Below are 23,200 nucleotides of genomic sequence, written 5' to 3'. Positions count from 1 at the left end.
GAGCTACTTAAAGATTTTCAACAATATATCCTTGTTTAAATAATAAAATAAAATTTTTAAATAACTTTATTGAATTTATTCAGAATTCTGTTAAACATATTTTAGGGTACAGTTTTCCTCAAGAGCATTATTATGAAGATGTAAAAATATATTAAAGAAGATTTCATGAGAAATATAATATTTTTATAGCTATTAGAAAAAGGCAAAGATAGGTTATTACTCATCTGAGGCAATACTTGACCACATGGAGGGGAGTTTATCATTTGCAGTCCTCATTTATTACTACAGTTGGACAGTGCACTAGAGTCATACTTTATTAAGTCACTTTCCTTGCTTGTTTGTAGTTATTAAATATTTTGTGGATTATGTATGTGATTTTATTGGTTATAAAAACGTTATCAGTTTGGGGTTAGGGCTGCTTAAAAGTCACATGGCAAGTTCATAGTTGTGTTGGGATAGTAACTCAGCTCTTGCTTGCCTTGCTTACTTGGCCCAGTGAATTGAACTATACAGGAGAAAGAAAAAAAGGCATATTCTCCTCCCCCTAAAGTCTTTGATGCATAATAATAACAAAGTGTTAATGTTTTATGTCCAAATTTATTAAAGTACTTCCTTGTCTTATTATCAACTAGCCAAGGATAAGCAGTTACCCTGAAGACAACCTCCAAGATGAAGAAAAATCATCAACTGTAAAACGTTGTCCTGATTCAGAGAACAGAGCTCCCCAAGTTCTCAGAAGACAGAGTAGCCCAAGTTGTGGTCCTGTAGCTGAGACTTCCTCAATTGGTATGGCTAGCAGTATCAGCAGGCCCGGAGTGCATACAGCTAGATACTGTGATCTCGGTAAATAAATCAAAGTGAAGGCTGAAAAGAAAGCCATTTTGTTCATATTTTAAAGAATGTCTTTTTTCTTTAGTCAATCTTATTACTGTTTGAAGCTTTGTGAAGGTTCTTTAAAGTTCCACATGGGTGGACTATAAATAGATTCAATCCAATTCAACCCTAATTTGATCCCTTACTAAATATTATAGGATCTAGAAAGATGAATGGATGACCCTGCCCTCTGGAAGTTCAGGGTCTATAGCAGAAGTTATACCAATGTGCATGTAATATCAGACAAGACATTTTGTTTAAGTGTCTCCTACAGTAAGTAACTATACGTAACAATGCAAGAGATCTCTGAGGGAGATAAGGATAGGGAACAGAGGAGGTAGGCCCTTGCAGAGGTTTAAAGGGCTTGGTGAGCCTTTAATAGGTGGAACCAATACTGACAGGCATTCTTAGAGAACAAGAAAGAATGAACAAATGCACTGAAGCAGGAAAATCTAGAATGTATTGGAAGTACAGTCTAGTATGGTAGAAGTGTGAGCTTTTGAAGAGTATATACTGGGAGATAGGACTTAAAAAGGTAGGGTGAAGTTAAATTATGAAAGGCCTTGAATATCAGCATTAGTAGGTCAGATTTCATTTTTCTCACAATATGGAAAGACATTTGTTGTTTTCATGGATTAAGACCACTGCTATAGATGCAGTGCTGCCTCTACATGAGCTAGAGAAAGGCACCAGAGATACTTTAACTCATCTGACAGTAGAGAATATTTCCCTATAAAGGAACACCCAAATGGAAAACAAGTACTGGGGGGGAAGGGGAAATTATTTTTCAAGGAAAGTACTTATTTGTATGGTCATTCAACTTTTAACCATGATTCTCTTTAGGAAATGGTGATGGTATTTCAAAACTCATTAGTGAAAACACAGAAGGATCAGCGCAAGCACCACAGTTACCACGAAAAAAGGACAAGCGAGATTTCCCTGTAGGTATAACAGGTGTTTGGTGATTAGTTGTAAATAATACTGTATTTATCATATAAAGGGCATAGTCTGTTTAATTCAAGAGTTTGAATAACTGGATTTCTAAATGTATAAAGTTTTTCTTAAGGCTTTAAGAGGTCTAAGAGGTCTTACAGTATTAAAAATCACTTTTCCCACAGAAACCAGTAATCAATGGCCTCCCACCCACCCCAAAAGTGCTGGTAAGGAATATTTTTATGTGAACCACTTGCCAATTTTTCTCTCTTTAGAAGCAACAGAATATTGTTTATTTGCTATCAAGTATCTTGAGCCATTGAAAGGAAGGATTCATAAAATACAAAGGCATTAAATGCATTTGGATATACCATGGATCAAATCATGTACCCTAATTTGAGTGAGTGAGTTAGAATTGGGTAAATTTCACTTTTTATAAATACGGACAGTTGGGTTCTCTGATTAGCCTACAGAGGCCAATTTAATTTTAATGTGATGATATTACTAGTACTGTGTCCTCTTCATTATGTTGGTTAAATATCTTTCTACCCCTGAAGCCATTTTTACATTGAACTATACACAGTGAAAAGGAACAGGGAAGCTTCTGTTAACTCTTGTTCTCTGGCCCTTCAGTAGAACCTACCTAAGGTAGTTCAGCCAGTCATATGAATGGGTACCTTATAAATTGTACCTTTTTGTACAGTAAAAGTTTAGTGTAAATATCAGTCTTTTGTCTTCTATCACTATTATGGAGGTATACTGCAATTATGATCACTATGATGTTACTCAATAAAATCATTCATTGTTTCCCATTATTAAATGTTAGTCCTAAAGATAAGTAGTGATGTAAAATTCCTAGAATGTATCATTGACATATGTAGACGTTTTGATAAATTTGATATTTTTGCTGTAAAGTAGTGGATTACACGAGGAAACAGTATAAAACTCTTCATAGAAAGGGTTAAATTATATCAAAATATGAATTTTGTAATGAGACCATAAATATATGCAAATAAGTCAGTTTAACATTTCATAATAATCTTAGCTATTTTCTAAGAATGTATAAAATTATCTAATCAAATAAGTCAACATTTCTTTCTTTATAAATAAGATGGGAGCATGTTTTTCCAAAGTCTTTGACGGCTGTCCTTTGAAAATAAATTGTGCAACATCCTGGATACATCCTGATACAAAAGGTAACATTTCTGAATTTTTATATATATCTCCAACAAAGTATTTATCATCAGAAAAGATCCTTATGATCAGTGAACTGAGGGCTTTTTACTTTAAAAGTTCAACTTAGAGACTAAGGAGTGTAGGTATTATACTATTTAGTGTAACAACCTAAATAGGTAAATAGTTTTAGTTTAAGGCATCAGAATTCAAGAGTGAGTATACAGGAAGAGTTCCTGCTTAAAGGAGACTAAAGAGACATCACAACTGATTGCAACCATGATTTTGCATTTTCATTTATGTAAAAGGACAATAATACTGAGACGATAATCGCTTTCAGTAAAATCAGGATATTAGAAAATAGTATTGTTTCAGTGTTAATATCCTGATTTTGATCATTGTTGTGTCGTTGTATAAGACCTTTTTATTTTTTTTTAAGAAATGCACACAAATATTTAGGAATAAAGGGGTATCATGCTCATAACTTAAACAGTTCAGAAAATGAAAACAAAAATGTGTGTACAGAGAAAGAAGGATAAAAACAAAAGTAGTAAATGTTAACTTTTTTTGTATATGTGTAATCATACGGTGTCTTTCTTTTATTTTTTTAGAATTTTATTTATTTTTTATACAGCAGGTTCTTATTAGTTACCTATTTTATACATATTAGTGTATATATGTCAATCCGAATCTCCCAATTCATCACACCGCCACCACCACCCCACCCGTCACTTTCCCCTCTTGGTGTCCATACGTTTGTTCTCTACATCTCTGTTTCTATTTCTGCCCTGCAAACTGGTTCATCTGTACCATTTTTTTAGGTTCCACGTGTATGCGTTAATATATATTTGTTTTTCTCTTTCTAACTTACTTCACGCTATATGACAGTCTCTAGATCCATCCACGTCTCTACAGATGACCCAATTTCGTTCCTTTTTATGGCTGAGTAATATTCCATTGTATATATGTACCACATCCTTATCCATTAATCTGTTGATGGGCATTTAGGTTGCTTCCATGACCTGGCTATTGTAAATAGTGTTGCAGTGAACATTGGGGTGCATGTGTCTTTTTGAATTACGGTTTTCTCAGTGTATATGCCCAGTAGTGGGATTGCTGGGTCATATGGTAGTTCTATTTTTAGTTTTTTAAGGAACCTCCATACTGTTCTCCATAGTGGCTGTATCAATTTACATTCCCACACCCTCTCCACCATTTCTTGTTTGTAGATTTTGTGATGTTGCCCATTCTAACTGGTGTGAGGTGATACCTCACTGTAGTTTTGATTTGCATTTCTCTAATAATTAATGATTTAGAGCAGCTTTTCATGTGCTTCTTGGCCATCTGTATGGCCATTTCTTTGGAGAAATATCTGTTTAGATCTTCTGCCCATTTTTTGATAGGCTTGCTTGTTTTTTTTAATATTGAGCTGCATGAGCTGTTTATATATTTTGGAGATTAATCCTTTGTCCGTTGATTCATTTGCAAATATTTTCTCCCATTCTGAGGGTTGTCTTTTCATCTTGTTTGTAGTTTCCTTTGCTTTGCAAAAGCTTTTAAGTTTCATAGGTCCCATTCATTTATTTTTGTTTTTATTTCCATTACTATAGGAGGTGGATCAAAAAATATCTTGTTGTGATTTATGTCAAAGAGTGTTCTTCCTATGCTTTCCTCTAAGAGTTTTATAGTGTCCGGTCTTACATTTAGGTCTTTAATCCATTTTGAGTTTATTTTTGTGTGGTGTTAAGAGGTGTCCTAATTTCATTCTTTTACACCTAGCTGTCCAGTTTTCCCAGCACCACTTATTAAAGAGACTGTCTTTTCTCCGCTGTATATCCTTGCCTCCTTTATCAGAGATTAGTTGACCTTAGATGTGTGGATTTATCTCTGGGCTTTCTATCCTGTTCCATTGATCTATATTTCTGTTTTTGTGCCAGTACCATACTGTCTTGATTACTGTAGCTTTGTAGTATAGTTCAAAGTCACAGAGTTTGATTCCTCCATCTCCTTTTTTTTCCCTCAAGGCTGCTTTGACTATTCAGGGTCTTTTATGTCTCCATACAAATTTTAAGATTTTTTGTTCTAGTTCTGTGAAAAATGCCATTGGTAATTTGATAGGGATTGCATTGAATCTGTAGATTGCTTTGGGTAGTATAGTCATTTTCACAATATTCTTCCAATCCAAGAACATGGTATATCTCTCCATCTGTTGGTATCATCTTTAATTTCTTTCATCAGTGTCTTATAGTTTTCTGCATACAGGTCTTTTGCCTCCATAGGTAGGTTTATTCCTAGGTATTTTATTCTTTTTGTTGCAATGGTAAATGCGAGTGTTTCCTTAATTTCTCTTTCAGATTTTTCATCATTAGGGTATAGGAATGCAAGAGATTTCTGTGCACTAATTTTGTATCCTGCAACTTTACCAAATTCACTGATTAGCTCTAGTAGTTTTCTGGTGGCATCTTTAGGATTCTCAATGTATAGTATCATGCCATCTGCAACAGTGACACTTTTACTTCTTCTTTTCCAATTTGTATTCCTTTTATTTCTTTTTCTTCTCTGATTGCCATGGCTAGGACTTCCAAAACTATGTTGAATAACAGTGGTGAGAGTGGACACCCTTGTCTTGTTCCTGATCTTAGAGGAAATGTTTTCAGTTTTTCACCATTGAGAATGTTTTCTGTGGGTTGGTCGTATATGGCCTTTATTATGTTGAGGTAGGTTCCCTCTATGCCCACTTTCTGGAGAGTTTTTATCATAAATGGGTGTTGAATTTTGTCAAAAGCTTTTTCTGAATCTATTGAGATGATCACATGGGTATTATTCTTCAATTTGTTAATATGGTGTATCACATTGATTTGCGTATATTGAAGAATCCTTGCATCTCTGGGATAAATCCCACTTGATCATGGTGTATGATCCTTTTAGTGTGTTGTTAGATTCTGTTTGCTAGTATTTTGTTGAGGATTTTTGCATCTATATTCATCAGTGCATTTGGTCTGTAATTTTCTCTTTTTGTAATATCTTTGTCTGGTTTTGGTATCAGGCTGATGGTGGCCTCATAGAATGAGTTTGGGAGTGTTCCTTCCTCTGCAATTTTTTGGAAGAGTTTGAGAAGGATGGGTATTAGCTCTTCTCTAAATGTTTGGTAGAATTCACCTATGAAGCCTTCTGGTCCTGGACTTTTGTTTGTTGAAAGATTTTTAATCATAGTTTCAATTTCATTACTTGTGATTGGTCTGTTCATATTTTCTATTTCTTCCTGGTTCAGTCTTGGAAGGTTATACCTTTCTAAAAATTTGTCCATTTCTTCCAGGTTGTCCATTTTATTGGCATAGAGTTGCTTGTAGTAGTCTCTTAGGATGCTTTGTATTTCTGCGGTGTCTGTTGTAACTTCTCGTTTTTCATTTCCAATTTTATTGATTTGAGTCCTCTCCCTCTTTTTCTTGATGAGTCTGGCTAATAGTTTATCAATTTTGTTTATCTTCTCAAAGAACCAGCTTTTAGTTTTTTTGATCTTTGCTGTTGTTGTCTTTGCTTCTATTTCATTTATTTCTGCTCTGTTCTTTATGATTTCTTTCATTGTACTAACTTTGGGTTTTGTTTGTTCTTCTTTCTCTAGTTCCTTTAGGTGTAAGGTTAGATTGTTTATTTGAGATTTTTGTTGTTTCTTGAGGTAGGCTTGTATAGCTATAAACTTCCCTCTTAGAACTGCTTTTGCTGCATCCCATCAGTTTTGGGTCGTCGTGTTTTCATTGTAATTTGTCTCTAGGGATTTTTCCATTTCCTCTTTGATTTCTTCAGTGATCTTGGGTTGTTTAGAGAAATATTGTAGTACAAGAAACTCCTATATACTCAGAATCATCAGTTGTTTCTTTTTTTTGCACCCTCACCATCAGATTATTTATTTATTTATTTATTTTAGTATAGTTGATTTACAATGTTTTGTTAGTTTCAGATATACAGCAAAGTGATTCAGTTACTCATATACATATATCTCTTCTTTTTTAGATTCTTTTCTCATAGGTTATCACAGAATATTGTATAGTGTTCTCTGTGCTATACAGTAGGTTCTTGCTGGTTATCTGTCTTATGTACAGTAGTGTGTGTATGTTCATCCTTTTGCCACACTTGTTTTACTCTTTTCTGTCTATATGTGAATTTTTTTCTGAATCACTTCAGAGTGAGTTGTGGACATCATGCTCCTCTTCCCCTTATACTTCAGTTTGTATTTTCTAGGAACAAGAATGATCTGTTACATAATCACAGTACATTTATAAACATTAGGGAGTTTATCATTGATACAATACTGTCTTCTAATCCACAGTCCATATTTAAATTTTATTAATTATCCCAGTAATGTCTTTTATCATCTTCTCCCCCCTTTTTTCCCCAATCCAACGTCCAGTTCAAGTTCATATGTTGGATTTAGCTACCATGCCTTTAGTCTGCTTTAGTCTGGAACAGTTTCTCAACCTTTCTTTCTCTCTTGATCTTACCATTTTGAGGCTGCTTATTTTGTATAATGTCCCTTAATTTGAGTTTGTCTGATGAGTCCTCATGCTTAGATCACGTTATGCATTTTGGACAGGAATATCAGACAAATGTTTTTGTGCTCTTCTCAGTCCATCATATCAGGAGGCACATGGTATCAGCTTGTCCAATTACTAGTGATATTAACACTGACCAGTTGGTTAAGGTGGTGTTCACTAGCCTTCTCTTCTGTCAAGTTCCTATTTTTCCCTTTCTAAGTAATTGTGTAATTATTTAATTTCCCAAAGTAATTAACACATAATTAGTGTGAAGACTCACTGAGACTTCATAAATATCCTCTTGCTCATTAGACTTTCACTGACTAGTTTTAGCATCTGTTGACAATCCATTGACATCTATTGACAATTTCCCTTCTTTCTCATTTATTCACTTATGTTTGAATAAATGACATGTAATGAAAATTGTGTTTTAAAAAAGGATTTTATAGTAAGATAAAGCAGAGTTAGTAACAGAAAATATATCTACTTTTAAAAAATAAAGAGTTGGGGAAAGAGGTAAAGAAGGTAGCATGGGTTTTAGAAAATAACTTTTCTTTGGATTGGTGGGTGGCTATCTAACTCTTAATACCATTAAAATATAGGGCCATTATTTTAGTGAATGATTTCAGAAAATGATAGTAAATTCTGGTGATTTATCTCAACTATTTTAGATCAGTACATTATTTTTGGAACTGAAGATGGTATTTATACATTGAATCTCAATGAACTACATGAGGCAACGATGGAACAGGTAATTTAGGAGTTTTAACTCAAAAAATTAGTTTGAGTCAATTGAATAAAGTAAATATCTTAATTTTAAAGCAATTTATATGGGCCTCAGTTTTAATTTTTATGATTTAAATATTTAAAGGGGTGAAATTGTACTCTTCACATATTCATGTTGAAAGATTTTTTTCCATAAGGTTTTGGTAATTTACTGAAAGGTAGAAAATACTTATTTTTCTACTCTTTCAGACTGTTGCAGTTTGGAAGTTAAGGGGTAAGGGAATGAAAATTGGAGAGTTTTAATTACCTTTTTTTTCCTTAATAGTTATTTCCACGGAAATGTACTTGGCTCTATGTCATCAATAATACTTTAATGTCATTGTCAGGTATGTATATGATAAAAATGATATGAAAAATAAACAATGGACAAGCAGAGAAATGTAATTTTAATACACATTATTTTAAAATGTTGTTAATCAGGGTAATTATAATCTAGTATAGTTAACTTTTGAGACTTGCAGGTATTTTTTACTGTTGTAGAACTGGAAGAAACTTTGAGAAGGAACCTTGTTGTCAGAGCAGTACTTCCCATACCTGCCCAGGAACTACACAGTTGGAGAACATGACAGTGATTGTTCCCTGAGGCCATCCCCTTCTCCACAGTCTCTGTTACTATCACCTCCCTGCCTTCCACTGAGAATCAGCAGTTGAAGGGAAAGAATCAGAGGATCCAGATGCTTCCTTTCTTTGTAATCTTGAGCCAATCACTGTCTCTTGTCTCTCAGCCTCAGTTTTTTTTCATAAATTATATCTTCATTTTTTAATTTATTTTTTATTGAAGTATAGTTGGCTTAGTGTCGTGTTAATTTCTGCTGTACAACAGTGATTCAGTTATACATATATATACATTCTTTTTCATATTCTTCTCCATTATGGTTTATCACAGGATACTGAATATAGTTTCCTGTGCTATACAGTAGGATCTTGTTGTTTAAACATTCTGTATATAATAGTTTGCATCTGCTAATCCCAAACTCCCAGTCCATCCCTCCCCCACTCCCCCTTCCCATTGGCAACCATAAGTCTGTTCTCTATGTCTGTGAGTCTGTTGCTGTTTCGTAGATAGCTTCCTTTGTGTCATATTCTAGATTCCACATATAAGTGATACCATATGGTATTCGTTTTTCTCTTTCTGACTTACTTCGCTTTAAGTGTGATAATCTCTAAGTCCATCCATGTTGCTGTGCCCAGTTTTCTTAATTGTAACATAATGATGATGGTAACAATAACAGCCTCACAAGATTGCTGTGAGGATCAAGTGAGATATCCAAAGTACTTAGAAAACTGTGAAGACTTACAGATGCTTGCTGGTAGAATTCATGTTATTCTGGACCACATATTTATTAACGAACTTGGACCAATGCTTTCAAGTCTTATAAATAATCAAATGGGTTCCAGAACAACCTATTCTAATTTTGTTGTTTGTATTTTTCTTTTTTCGTTGTTGTTGGGGGTGGGTGGGTGGTGTTTAGGCTTTTTTCCCCTAATTGTTACCTGCCAGAACCTATTTTCTTACATTTTAGATTTAAGTGGCTACCTAAAGGCTTGCTGCTCGCTTTCATTCTGATAGTAGAGTACAGTTGGCCCTCTGTATCTGCATGCACAGATTCAATTCAAAGATAGAATTTTTTTTTAATTCCAGGAAGTTCCGAAAAAACAAAACTTGAATTTGCCAGGCACTGGGTCACTATTTACATGCATTTACATTATATTAGGTATCATACATAATCTAGAGATGATATAAAGTATGTGGAAGAATGGGCATAGGTTATATGCAAGTACTACACCATTTTATATAAGGGACTTTTTATAAGGGACCTCACATTTTGGTATCCGCAGGGGGTCCTAGAACAATACTCTGGTGGGATCACTATACAAGGTAGTTAATTATTTCTCTCTGTTCCTTAATCCTAATGCTATCAACTATTAAAATAGCATTTATCCCTTTCTCCACTTTGAAAAATTATTTTAACATTTCTTAAATTTTTTTCAGTTTTTTTGTTTGATACTCTTTCATGCTCTGTATCTCAATAGTTACGTGATGATTACATCCTAGCTCTTATTTACTGTACTGTCAGGCTTTTCATTATTAAGTGTACCTTTCAGCTACTTATGCTTTAAAGCATCAGTGCTGATATAGTTTTAACTCACTGACAGATCATTATGAATTGTGGCCTAATTTAAGAAATGCCGTTTTCATAATTTTAAGTATGTGTGTGTAAGTGTGTATAACTTAAACTTGTCTACTAACCATTGCCTAGTAGAGATTCTTCAGGAATTTGTATGTATTTGAGCTGATGACAGTGTTTACAAAGAGCATATTATTTAATTGTCTATAAATGTCTTTTAAAAAACTGGGGTCCTCAAAATATTTAATCTCTTTGATTTTGATTATGTTTCCCCCAGTTTTTTTACTTTTGTTTAATAAAATATTAATATATCATATTACTATTATGAAAATAAACTTAAACCCAGATCTGTTTGAATTAACAATTCTGAGTTGTATTCATATAGAGTCACTTTCCTCTAACTCTCTTACTGCTTTTATCCCTATTTATACCTGTCTTTGGGAATAAGCTTAAAAGCCACACAGAGTACATCTTGTATATTTATAAAATAACTACAGAAAGGCAGGGAAAAATTAGCCTATAAATTGGTTCTTTCCAAATGTAGTCAAAATGACCTGTGGAACTGAATGAAGATAGGTAGCAGTGCTCAATAGGAGAAAACGTTCCGTTTAAGGGTCTGCATTTCTTTGCATGTGTGCACATACATGCACATGTGTTAGCTGCTTGGGTCGCTAGTTATATATAAAGTGGTACTGGAGAAAGGAAGGATGGTATAATGTTAGGCAGAATGTTTGCATTTTGAGAAAATACAGAAAATTTTGTTGAGGGTAAAACCATTTTTTTTTCATGTTTTCCAGTAGTAAAATAATCAAATACTATTTTGGGTTGTTATAGTACCATGTCATGTATATAATGAGTCAGAAAATGTTTACCATATATTCCCCTTTTTAATACAGCTGTGGTTTTGATTACATGGAAATTGTAGCTCTATTATCCCATATAAATTACAGGATATAATTGTAGCCCTACTGTATCCTATGATGGTTTGCTTTATTTTTCTTAGTATTTCAGTGTTATCTTTAAGACTTCATTCACAGTTTTTAATCCAAGGTAATGTGGTAGATTATTGATAAATAGGACTATCTGAGAAAGATAATGTGGTATAGTTATATAATTTTCCATGTTGTACTGAAATAATCACATGTACATCATTGTAACTCACTCTATTGTACAGTGTTTGACAATTTCTTTTCCTATGTTGGCTTCATTAAGGTTTACATATATTCTGCCCAGATCACCTATTAGTCAGAATATATCTAATTTATGTACTGGGAAACAAAATTATCTACTTTGTTAAAACTCATTTTACTTATTATCTTTCAAAATAGTATTAACTAGGTTTTTTTTTGTGTTTTTCTCTGTTTTTGCTTGGTTTTTTGAACATGGCTGGACTCGTCATTTTAGAAGGTAATTATCTTTTCTTTTGCTTGAAAATAGTATTTCTCTGCTTTAAATAATTCTAATAAAAATAACATGTTTCTCTTTTATAGGAAAAACCTTTCAACTCTACTCTCATAATCTTATAGCTTTGTTTGAACAAGCCAAAAAACCAGGACTAGCTGCCCATATTCAAACTCATAGGTTTCCAGACCGCATACTACCAAGGTACAAAATATTTTGATTCTCCTGGGAGTGAGGGGAATTAGTGTTTATTTTTAAAACAGCCAGTCTTCCTTGCCCACTAAAAAACTTCCTTTGTCTTAATTTTGAAAGGTAGTTTACACTAAAGTAAATGTCATCTAGAATTCAAAAGATAAGTGTCTTGTAACTTGACTGTCCATGTCAATCATCCATAGAAGTTTTATAATATAGATTCCCAGGTCCTGCCTCAGTTCTATAAAATCAGATAGTTTGGGGTCAGAGTTTAAGACGGTGGTTCTTAGAGCTCCTTGACTGGTTCTGATGGAACTGATTCACCCATCACTCACTGTTTGCGAACCACTGCAGTAGAGTACATTTATGTTGTCTTATGTTTTCAGAAAGTTCGCTTTAACAACAAAGATTCCTGATACAAAAGGCTGCCACAAATGTTGCATAGGTGAGTAAATGCTGTTTCTCAAACTGGATGATTAGAACTTTTAACATCTTCAAAATTATCTGTAGAGTCTTATAGTATTAAGTGAAGGAAGGTAGGCTTTATATTTGTTCTAATAAGGAGTTAAGGGGCCATTGAAGCTCAGGAATGTATAGTTGGACATAAAAATGCTTGAAGATATTGCTCTGATGCTTTCTCAGAGCATAATGATCCTCGAATTTTTTAACCATAGTCCGTAAGGCTCTATCTCTGCTGATATCCTAGCTTTCATTTGACACTTACCATATATTTAACAGTTATTGCTTAGTGTTTTATGAACATTATTATTTCAAGACTTTGGCCAACTATGAAGTTAGAGGGAAGAGTCCACACAAAACCACTCACTTCTGATACCAACTACAGGTTTGGGGAGTTCCCCAACCACCTTCATGTTCAATAATTCACTAGAAGGACTCACAGAATTCACTGAAAGTGGTTATACTCTGGTTGTGGTTTATTACAGGGAAAGTATATAGATTAAAATCAGCCAAGGGAAGAAGGGCATAGGGCAGAATCCAGGAAAAATGCCAGATGTAGAGCTTCTGTTGTCCTTTCTCCATGGACTAATAGACAGCGTATGGACAGTGTTACTTTTCTGACAGTGATGTGTAACAATACACACAGAGCATTGCCAACTAGGGAAGCTTACTCAGCAACCTCAGTGTCCAGAGTTTTTATTAAGGCTCTATCACATAGGCATGCTTGATTGCCCACATGGCTGATCTCAGTATCCATCCCCTCTGGAGGTCAAGTGATATTGCCTGACCCAAAGCCCCTACCCTAAATTACATGGTTTGTCTTTCTGGCATTACTGTTCCCCCACCCTGAGACTATCCAGTGTCGCCAGCCCCCACTCTGAATCATATTGTTACAGTATACGTTGACTGAGGCCCCAGGCAAACAAAGACACTCCTGTCAGGCATGACATTCCTGAGGCTTAGACATTAACTCCCAGAAGAGAGGACAAAGACCAGACCTCTTTTGGGGCAAGGTGAAATTCTGTGCTATATAATTATCTTCTCTCACTTAACCCTTAAACAGCTTATGATACTTACGTCACTAGTAGCAGAACCTGGGATCACACCTGGTCTGTGGCTTCAAATTCTGGGCTCCTAACTTTCTGTTTATTATTGTTTAATCAGTGAGCCTAAACATTGATCTTCATGCTGCATTAGGTCCACAGCATACTCTCTAGTTATAAGCAGATTTCACGAGCATTTTTCTAGGGAGATGCAGGTCCATTTCGTTATCAGATTCCCAGTATCTCTGACTCGGGAAAGGTCTCGATGCTTACAATCTGAGGTATAACTCATAAATATCTTAAGACAGAGCTTACTGCAAATAACTACTCTTATAATCAAAACATTACTGTTGATGGGAATCAAATTGGGGAGAAGGAAAGACCAATGTGAATTTCTATAGATTTGAGTCAAGGAAGTTACATCTTTATTAAGTTGTAAAATAATTAATTATTTTCATCTTGTCTTAAGTAGACAGCTGTAAACTACTATACCAAAAATGGAATCATAGGACTTCCCTGGTGGCACAGTGGTTAAGAATCTGCCTGCCAGTGCAGGGGACACAGATTTGATCCCTGGTCTGGGAAGATTCCACATGCCACGGAGTAACTAAGCCCGTACACCACAACTACTGAGCCTGCGCTTTAGAGCCCGTGAATCACAACTACTGAGCCCGCGCACCACAATCACTGAAGCCCACATGCCTAAAGCCCATGCTCCACAAGGGAAGCCACCGCAATAAGACCGTGCACCGCAACAAAGGGTAGCCCCCGCTCACTGCAACTAGAGAAAAGCCCCTGCACAGCAATGAAGACCTAGTGCAGCCAAAAATAAATAAATAAAATTTTTTTTTTTTTTTAATGGAATGATAGATTTCAGTTGCCTTCTAGACCTTCTTATTCACTAGACCTAGAATTCACTCTTTTGGTCCATTTACTTAAGCAGCTCTTTAGATTGTAAAATAATTTAGGTGTTTTGGTGCTTAAAATACTGTTTTTATGTTTAAGAACCTAGTATATTAAAGATGTTTAGAAGTAAATGTACACAATTAAAATTGAGATAAGAGAGTGAAAAGGAAAGGGTATAACAAAGCCAAAGGAAAAAGATATCATCTTTCTTTACTTTCTGCACTCTTATCATCCTAGTGAACAGAAACAATAATTATCCTTTATCCCCTAAATTAACAGTTCAAATGATTATTCTTCCATTCATAGTTTGGCATCAGTGGCAGGCCACATTTAATTGGTTTTTCCTATGTATCAGCACTGCCTTTATACAGAAAGCTGGGTTAGGTTTTAGGTGAGTATAACTTAGTAATTGCTTTCAGCTAAACTTTGTTTTTATATAAAAATATTCACTGTTTTGGGTGTGTCTGTTTTGTTTTGTTTCTTTCCAGTCAGAAACCCTTACACAGGACATAAATACCTCTGTGGAGCTTTACAGTCTGGAATTGTTTTACTTCAGTGGTATGAGCCAATGCAGAAATTCATGTTAATAAAGGTATATGTTACTTTGTTTACATTTTTTTAATTTAGAAAACACTAATGTATAACTGAGCCTGAAATTATAAGACCCCAAGGCTACCATCTAGGGTTAGCATGTTTATAGTTATTTATAGGTGTTTATTGGGTTTAGGGATTTTTGTGTTCTTAAGATTTTATCTTTAACTTGTGTTAATAAACTTCCAGAAATATCACAGCCATAAAGAAGAATATGGCCAAGTCTCTAAAACATATTTTTATGGAAAACTGATTCTTATCATGATATTTAAAGGTAGTCCTTTTTTTAACTGAAGTATTATGATATTGTGTTAGTTTCAGTTATACAGCAAAGTATTCAGTTATTTCTTATTTTCCATTATAGGTTATTAAAAGATATTAAATATAGTTCCCTGTGTTATACAGTAAATCCTTGTTCCTTATCTATTTTATGTATAGTAGTTTGTTAATCCCATACTTCTTATTTATCCCTCCCCCACTCCCTCTCCTATTTGTTTTCTGTCTGTGAGTTTGTTTCTGTTTTGTATATATATTCATTTGTATTATTTTTTAGATTCCACATATAAATGATATCATATAGTATTTGTCTTTGTCTGACTTCACTAAGCATAGTATTCTCCAGGTCCATCCATGTTTCTGCAAATGGCAATATTTGATTCCTTTTATGGCTGAATAATATTCCTCTGTGTGTGTGTGTGTGTGTGTGTGTGTGTGTGTGTGTGTGTGTCTGTGTGTGTGTCAATCACATTTTCTTATGCCAATCATCTGTTGATGGGCACTTGGATTGTTTCTGGTCTTGGCTGCTGTAAATAGTGCCACTGTGAACGGCATGGGGTGCGGGTATCTTTTCAAATTAGAGTTTCATCTTTTCTGGATATATGCCCAGGAGTGAGATTGCTGGATCATATGTTAGCTCTATTTTTAGTTTTTTAAGGAACCTCCATACTGTTCTCCACAGTGGCTGCACCAATTTATATCCCCATGAACAGTGTAGGAGGGTACCCTTTGCTCCACACCCTTTCTAGCATTTATTATTTATAGACTCTTTAGTGATGGCCATTTTGACTGTTGTGAGGTGGTACCTCATTTTAGTTTTGATTTGCGTTTCTCTAATAATTAGTGATGTTGAACAACTTTTCATGTGCCTGTTAGCCATCTGTATGTCTTCTTTGGGAAAATGTCTATTTAGGTGTTCTGCCCATTTTTTGATTTGGTTGTTTTTTTGATATTGAGTTATATGAGCTGTTTGTATATTTTGGAAATTAACCCCTTGTCAGTTGCATCATTTGCAAATATTTTGTCCCATTCTGGACGTTTTCTTTGTTTTGTTTCTGGTTTCCTTTGCTGTGCAAAAAGCTTTTAAGTTTGATTACATCCCATTTGTTTATTTTTGCTTATTTATTTTTATTTTTTTGCCTTGGCAGACTGATCTAAGAAAATATTGCTATGATTTTTGTCAAAGAATGTTTTGCCTGTGTTCTCTTCTAAGAGTTTTATGGTGCTATATCTTATATTTAAGTCTTTAAACCATTTTGAGTTTATTATTGTATATGGTGTGAGGGAATGTTCTAACTTCATTGATTTACATGAGGCTGTCCAGCTTTCCTAACACTGCTTGTTGAAGAGACTGTCTTTTCTCCATTGTATATTCTTTTTTCCTTTGTTGTAGATTAATTAATCATAGGTGTATGGGTTTACTTCTAGGCTCTCTATTCTGTTCCATTGATCTATATGTCTGTTTTTGTGCTGATAAGAGGTAGTCGTTTTTTAGATTTAGATCAATTAAGAAAGTGAAAGCCTTTCTGTTGAATTTATTCAACAATATGAATGAGGAGATTGTTTCTAAATTATACATCTGTTTATTTTTTGCAGCACTTTGATTTTCCTTTGCCAAGTCCTTTGAATGTTTTTGAAATGCTGGTAATACCAGAACAGGAATACCCTATGGTCTGTGTAGCTATTAGCAAGGGCACCGAATTAAATCAGGTAGTTCAGTTTGAGACAATCAATTTGAACTCTGCATCTTCATGGTTTACAGAAATTGGTGGAGGTAAGTGTTTTTTACTTTATGTTAAAATATTGATGCTTTTGCCTGCAAAAGAAGCAGAATAGGTTCAACCTGCGTGGGCTCTTTCAAATAAAGATTCAGAACATAGTTTCCCAAGTAAGCCCAGAGGATCATGTACATATAGTTTATGATCTCTATTTGCCTGAGGCAATTTGATACAAAGTATTTTACCAAGGAAAATTTTAATGAGTCCTGACATTTAAAAGTCTTAGTTGTTATCAGTTAATCTTTGGACTTACTAAATAATTAAGTTTTCTAAGATACTTTTCAAATTTTATCAGCTTCTCAAGCAAAGAAATAACATTTTTTTTCCTATCGGTTCTTTCCCCCCACACTTCTTAAAATCATTGAGTTCTGGTACTTTTCATACTGGAATAGAAACTTCTCATGTGTGGCCTCCAAGCTTTACCATTTAAAGATACAGGAAAATATCTCTTGCATTTTCTGAGAATGGTTTGTTAGCCTAGGATTTTATCAAACATATCTCAGTGAAAACTCTGAAAAGGTTGAGAAGTTTATTTTCACACTTTAAAATTGGAACAAATCAATCAAGAATTCATGTCAAGGGAATTCCCTGGTGCTGCAGTGGTTAAGAATCCACCTTCCAATGCAGGGGACAAGGGTTCAATCCCTGGTCAGGGAACTAGATCCCACATGCATGCCGCAACTAAGAGTTCATGTGCCACAACTAAGGAGCCCATGAGCCACAGCTAAGGAGCCCACTGGCCGCAACTAAGGAGCCCGCGAGCTGCAGCTAAGCCCGTGAGCCACAACTAAGGAGCCTGCCTGCTGCAACTAAGACCCAGCGCAACCAAAATAAATAAATAAAGTTTTAAATTTTTAAAAATAAAATATTAAAGAATTCATGTTAAAAAATAAGTAAAATGAAGAAGATCTTCATTTTGCCAGTTTACTGTTTTTGTTGTGCTAGTGTATTGTCAGCCAGATTTATCAAGCCATTTTTATATATGAAGTCAAGTAAGCTTTAGTTATAACTTATTTCTGACCACTGTTACATTCTTTATCACCTCGAGAAGAAGTCTGTTAACAAGTGTTATAAGTTTGAAGGTTCTTATTAAATATCTTTGGCTTTTGATCATTTATAGGCTAAATTATAAGAACTCTTTTATAAAACCCAGCTACTTAAGTTAATGTAGAACTGCACTAATATCATTTTCAGAATCAGTAGTAAATGTTTAACAATAGACTCTTGGGTGCAGAGAAGCCTGGTTTGTAGCAGTTGCCTATTTCTGTGATATAATACTCCCACCACAGCCAATTTCAGACTACCAATTTGATGTCATCTGGCTTGCAAAATCTCTGAAAATTTAGCAGTCCAGTACAAGCCAGTTCCAGCATGCCCTGGACTAATATCACTGTCTTTGTAGACCAAATCATAATTTCCAGTAGAATAAAATAGGAATGTATTCTTTTACCCTCCCACCCCACCTGCACCTACTTTCTTTCTAATAATGTTTTTGGTTGAGGTAGATGCATATCTTCCTGGTATAGCTAACAGAAAGGTGGAAATGACATTTATTATGAAATATAAACAGCCCAAATAGAAACGTGTTCCTATCATGTAATTATTGCTAAAAAGAAGAGTTTTGGGTCAGTTTATTTAAAAACCAAGATCATGTTTGGCAGACAGCCCCAACTTGTTTTTATTGGTTAGTATATAATAATAGTGTAGAAAAAGTCATTTCATATGATTATCTAATGTGAGTTTTCAAACTACTATCTTCTGTATGATGTATTAGGAGGTTACATTGCTTAAGGCTGGGCATTCAGTGAGTCCTCTTGTGAATTTGCAGGGTTGAGGGTTGAGGGGTTTTTGTTGTTGTTTGTTTTGTTTTTTAATGCCAGAGGCAAACTGTTCTACCCACTTTTAACATTGTCTAGGCTAAAATTAAGGCAGACCCAAAATTACTACCTAAGGAGAGCCAGGACTCTGAGGGTAAACATTCAAATCACCCTAAAGCAGAGACTGCCTTTATTAGGCTTTTCCATATTCACAAATGATTGCTAAACTATCTCCCAGGTATGTTGATTGTGGAGGCCATGCCTTGAACTGGCAACAGCTGTAACAATTAAAATGAACTCCTATTCCAAGACTCTTTTAGTTGTAGTTTGATGTATTATTGTAGTATCCTTTTCTCCAAGGATGGTGCTTAGCACGTATCAGCACTCAATAAATGTTGAATAAATGCACGAACATACCTTTACTGAGAAGAGCTATTTTTTGGAATGTTGCCAAAGGACAACAGTTTACCAGTTCTGTACATCTGGATTCTTCACTATATATGAACTTTGGGAGGTCCACCAAAACCCAAAATAATAATTGTGTTTATGCTCAGATGTGCAGTTTTTAAGGGAGAGGATCTATGAGTGTCCCAAAGAGATGTAGTTAAGAATGACTGCTCTGAGATTACAATGGCAAAGGATGAGTGGGAAGTAAATAAATAGAGACAGCAAATGTGGACATTTTTTGATAGCTTGAGTGGGAAGAACAAGAGAAAAATGTTAACTGAAATAAAAAGAGAAATTTTTGAAGTGCAGTTTGCAGGATCTTAGTTTCCTGACCAAGGATCAAACCCTGGCCCCTGGCAGTGAGAATGCTGAGTCCTAACCACTGGTCCGCCCTGGAATTCCCAAGTGTGTCATGAACACAAGACATAAAATATATTCATAAGAAGCTTCAAGAGGAGAAGCAAGAAGAACTACAATCCTGCAGCCTGTGGATCAAAAACCACATTCACAGAAAGAGAGACAAGAGGAAAAGGCAGAGGGCTATGTACCAGATGAAGGAACAAGATAAAACCCCAGAAAAACTACTGAATGAAGTGGAGATAGGCAACCTCCCAGAAAAAGAATTCAAAATAATGATAGTGAAGATGATCCAGGACCTCAGAAAAAGAATGGAGGCAAAGATCGAGAAGATGCAAGAAATGTTTAACAAACACTAGAATAATTAAAGAACAAACAAACAGAGATGAACAATACAATAACTGAAATGAAAACTACACTAAAAGGAATCAGTAGCAGAATGACTGAAGCAGAAGAACAGATAAGTGACCTGGAAGACAGAATGGTGGAATTCACTACCACGGAACAGAATAAAGAGAAAAGAATGAGAAGAAATGAAGACAGCCTAAGAGACCTCTGGGACAACATTAAACTCAACAACATTCGCATTATAGGGGTCCCAGAAGGAGAAAAGAGAGAGGAAGGACCAGAGAAAATATTTGAAGAGATTATAGTCAAAAACTTCCCTAACATGGAAAACAAAATAGCCACCCAAGTTCAGGAACTGCAGAGAGTCCCATGCAGGATAAACCCAAGGAGAAACACACCGAGACACATAGTAATCAAATTGGCAAAAATTAAAGACAAAAATTGTTGAAAGCAGCAAGGGAAAAATGACAAATAGCATGCAAGGGAACTCCCATGAGGTTAATAGCTGATTTCTCAGCAGAAACTCTACAAGCCAGAAAGGAATGGCATGATACACTTAAAGTGATGAAAGGGAAGAACCTACGACCAAGATTACTCTACCCAGCAAGGATCTCATTCAGATTCGATGGAGAAATCAAAAGCTTTACAGACAAGCAAAAGCTAAGAATTCACCACCACCAAACCAGCTCTACAACAAATGCTAAAGGAATTTCTCTAAGTGGGAAACACAAGAGAAGAAAAGGACCTACAAAAACAAACCCAAAACAATTAAGAAAATGGTCACAGGAACATACATATCAATAATTACCTTAAACGTGAATGGATTAAATGCTCCAACCAAAAGACACAGGCTTGCTGAATAGATACAAAAACAAGACATATATATATATATATATATATATATATGCTGTCTACAAGAGACCCACTTTAGACCTAGGGACACATACAGACTGAAAGTGAAGAGATGGAAAAAGATATTCCATGCAAATGGAAATCAAAAGAAAGCTGGAGTAGCAATACTCATATCAGATAAAATAGACTTTAAAATAAAGAATGTTACAGGAGACAAGGAAGGACACTACATAATGATCAAGGGATCAATCCAAGAAGATATGACAATTACATATGCACCCACCATAGGAGCACCACAATACATAAGGCAACTGCTAACAGCTATAAAAGAGGAAATCGACAGTAACACAATAATAGTGGGGGACTTTAACACCTCACTTACACCAATGGACAGATCATCCAAACAGAAAATTAATAAGGAAACACAAGCTTTAAATGACACAAGGGACCAGATAGATTTAATTGATATTTATAGGACATTCCATCCAAAAACAGGAGATTACACTTCCGTCTCAAGTGCACACGGAACATTCTCCAGGGTAGATCACATCTTGGGTCACAAATCAAGCCTCAGTAAATTTAAGAAAACTGAAATCATATCAGCCATCTTTTCTGACCACAACGCTATGATATTAGACATGAGTTACAGGGAAAAAAATGTAAAAAACATGAACACATGGAGGCTAAACAGTACGTTACTAAATAACCAAGAGATCATTGAAGAAATCAAAGAGGAAATAAAAAATACCTAGAGACAAATGACAAGGAAAACACAACGATCCAAAACCTATGGGATGCAGCAAAAGCAGTTCTAAGAGGGAAGTTTATAGCTATACAAGCCTACCTCAAGAAACGAAAAATCTCAAACAATCTAACCTTACACCTAAGGGAACTAGAGAAAGAAGAACAAACAAAACCCAAAGTTAGCAGAAGGAAAGAAATCATAAAGATTAGAGCTGAAATAAATAGAAACAAAGAAAACAATAGCAAAGATCAATAAAACTAAAAGCTGGTTCTTTGAGAAGATAAAATTGATAAACCATTAGCCAGACTCATCAAGAAAAAGAGGGAGAGGACTCAAATCAATAAAATTAGAAATGAAAAGGGAGAAGTTACAACAGACACCGCAGAAATACAAAGCATCCTAAGAGACTACTACAAGCAACTCTATGCCAATAAAATGGACAACCTGGTAGAAATGGACAAATTCTTAGAAAGGTATAACCTTCCAAGACTGAACCAGGAAGAAATAGAAAATATGAACAGACCAATCACAAGTAATGAAATTGAAACTGTGATTAAAAATCTTCCAACAAACAAAAGTCCAGGACCAGAAGGCTTCATAGGTGAGTTCTACCAAACATTTAGAGAAGAGCTAACACCCATCCTTCTCAAACTCTTCCAAAAAATTGCAGAGAAAGGAACACTCCCAAACTCATTCTGTGAGGCCACCATAATCCTGATACCAAAACCAGACAAAGATATTACAAAAAAAAATTATAGACCAATGTAACTGATGAGTGTAGGTGCAAAAATCCCCAACAAAATACTAGCAAACAGAATCTAACAACACATTAAAAGAATCATACACCATGATCAAGTGGGATTTATCCCAGGGATGCAAGGATTCTTTAATATATGCAAATCAATCAATGTGATACACCATATTAACAAATTGAAGAATAAAAACCGTATTATCATCTCAATAAATGCAGAAAAAGCTTTTGACAAAATTCAACACCCATTTATGATAAAAACTCTCCAGAAAGTGGGCATAGAGGGAGCCAACCTCAACATAATTAAGCCCATATACGACAAACCCACAGCAAACATCATTCTCAATGGCGAAAAATTGAAAGGATTTCCTCTAAGAACAGGAACAAGACAAGGATGTCCACTCTCAACACTGTTTTATTCAACATAGTTTTGGAAGTCCTAGCCACAGCAATCAGAGAAGAAAAAGAAATAAAAGGAATGCAAATTAGAAAAGAACAAGTATAACTGTCACTGTTTGCAGATGACATGATATTATACGTAGAGAATCCTAAAAATGCCACCAGAAAACTACTAGAGCTAATCAATGAATTTGGTAAAGTTACAGGATACAAAATTAATGCACAGAAATCTCTTGCATTTCTATACACTAATGATGAAAAATCTGAGAGAGAAATTAAGGAAACACTCGCATTTACCATTGCAACAGATAGAATAAAATACCTAGGAATAAACCTACCTAGGGAGACAAAAGACCTGTATGCAGAAAACTATAAGACACTGATGAAAGAAATTAAAGATGATACCAACAGA

General features: G+C 34.9%; 1 protein-coding gene across 1 annotated transcript in view; it reads left to right on the top strand.

The window, feature by feature from the left end:
• MAP4K5 (mitogen-activated protein kinase kinase kinase kinase 5) overlaps nt 1-23,200 on the top strand; it is a 139,674-nt gene that overhangs the window by 101,895 nt on the left and 14,579 nt on the right. Inside the window, exons 18-28 of the mRNA XM_004270042.4 lie at nt 633-786; nt 1,717-1,814; nt 1,992-2,033; nt 2,918-3,002; nt 8,183-8,262; nt 8,563-8,623; nt 11,831-11,833; nt 11,917-12,031; nt 12,406-12,464; nt 14,916-15,019; nt 16,891-17,068. Of these exons, the coding sequence (XP_004270090.1) occupies nt 633-786; nt 1,717-1,814; nt 1,992-2,033; nt 2,918-3,002; nt 8,183-8,262; nt 8,563-8,623; nt 11,831-11,833; nt 11,917-12,031; nt 12,406-12,464; nt 14,916-15,019; nt 16,891-17,068 (979 nt within the window). The remainder of the gene's footprint in view (nt 1-632; nt 787-1,716; nt 1,815-1,991; nt 2,034-2,917; nt 3,003-8,182; nt 8,263-8,562; nt 8,624-11,830; nt 11,834-11,916; nt 12,032-12,405; nt 12,465-14,915; nt 15,020-16,890; nt 17,069-23,200) is intronic.

The sequence above is a fragment of the Orcinus orca genome, chromosome 2, assembly GCF_937001465.1.
Source record: "Orcinus orca chromosome 2, mOrcOrc1.1, whole genome shotgun sequence".
Classification (NCBI taxonomy): Eukaryota; Metazoa; Chordata; class Mammalia; order Artiodactyla; family Delphinidae; genus Orcinus; species Orcinus orca.
Note: the sequence above shows the minus strand (reverse complement) of the source record. Positions and strands in the feature narration are given on the sequence as shown.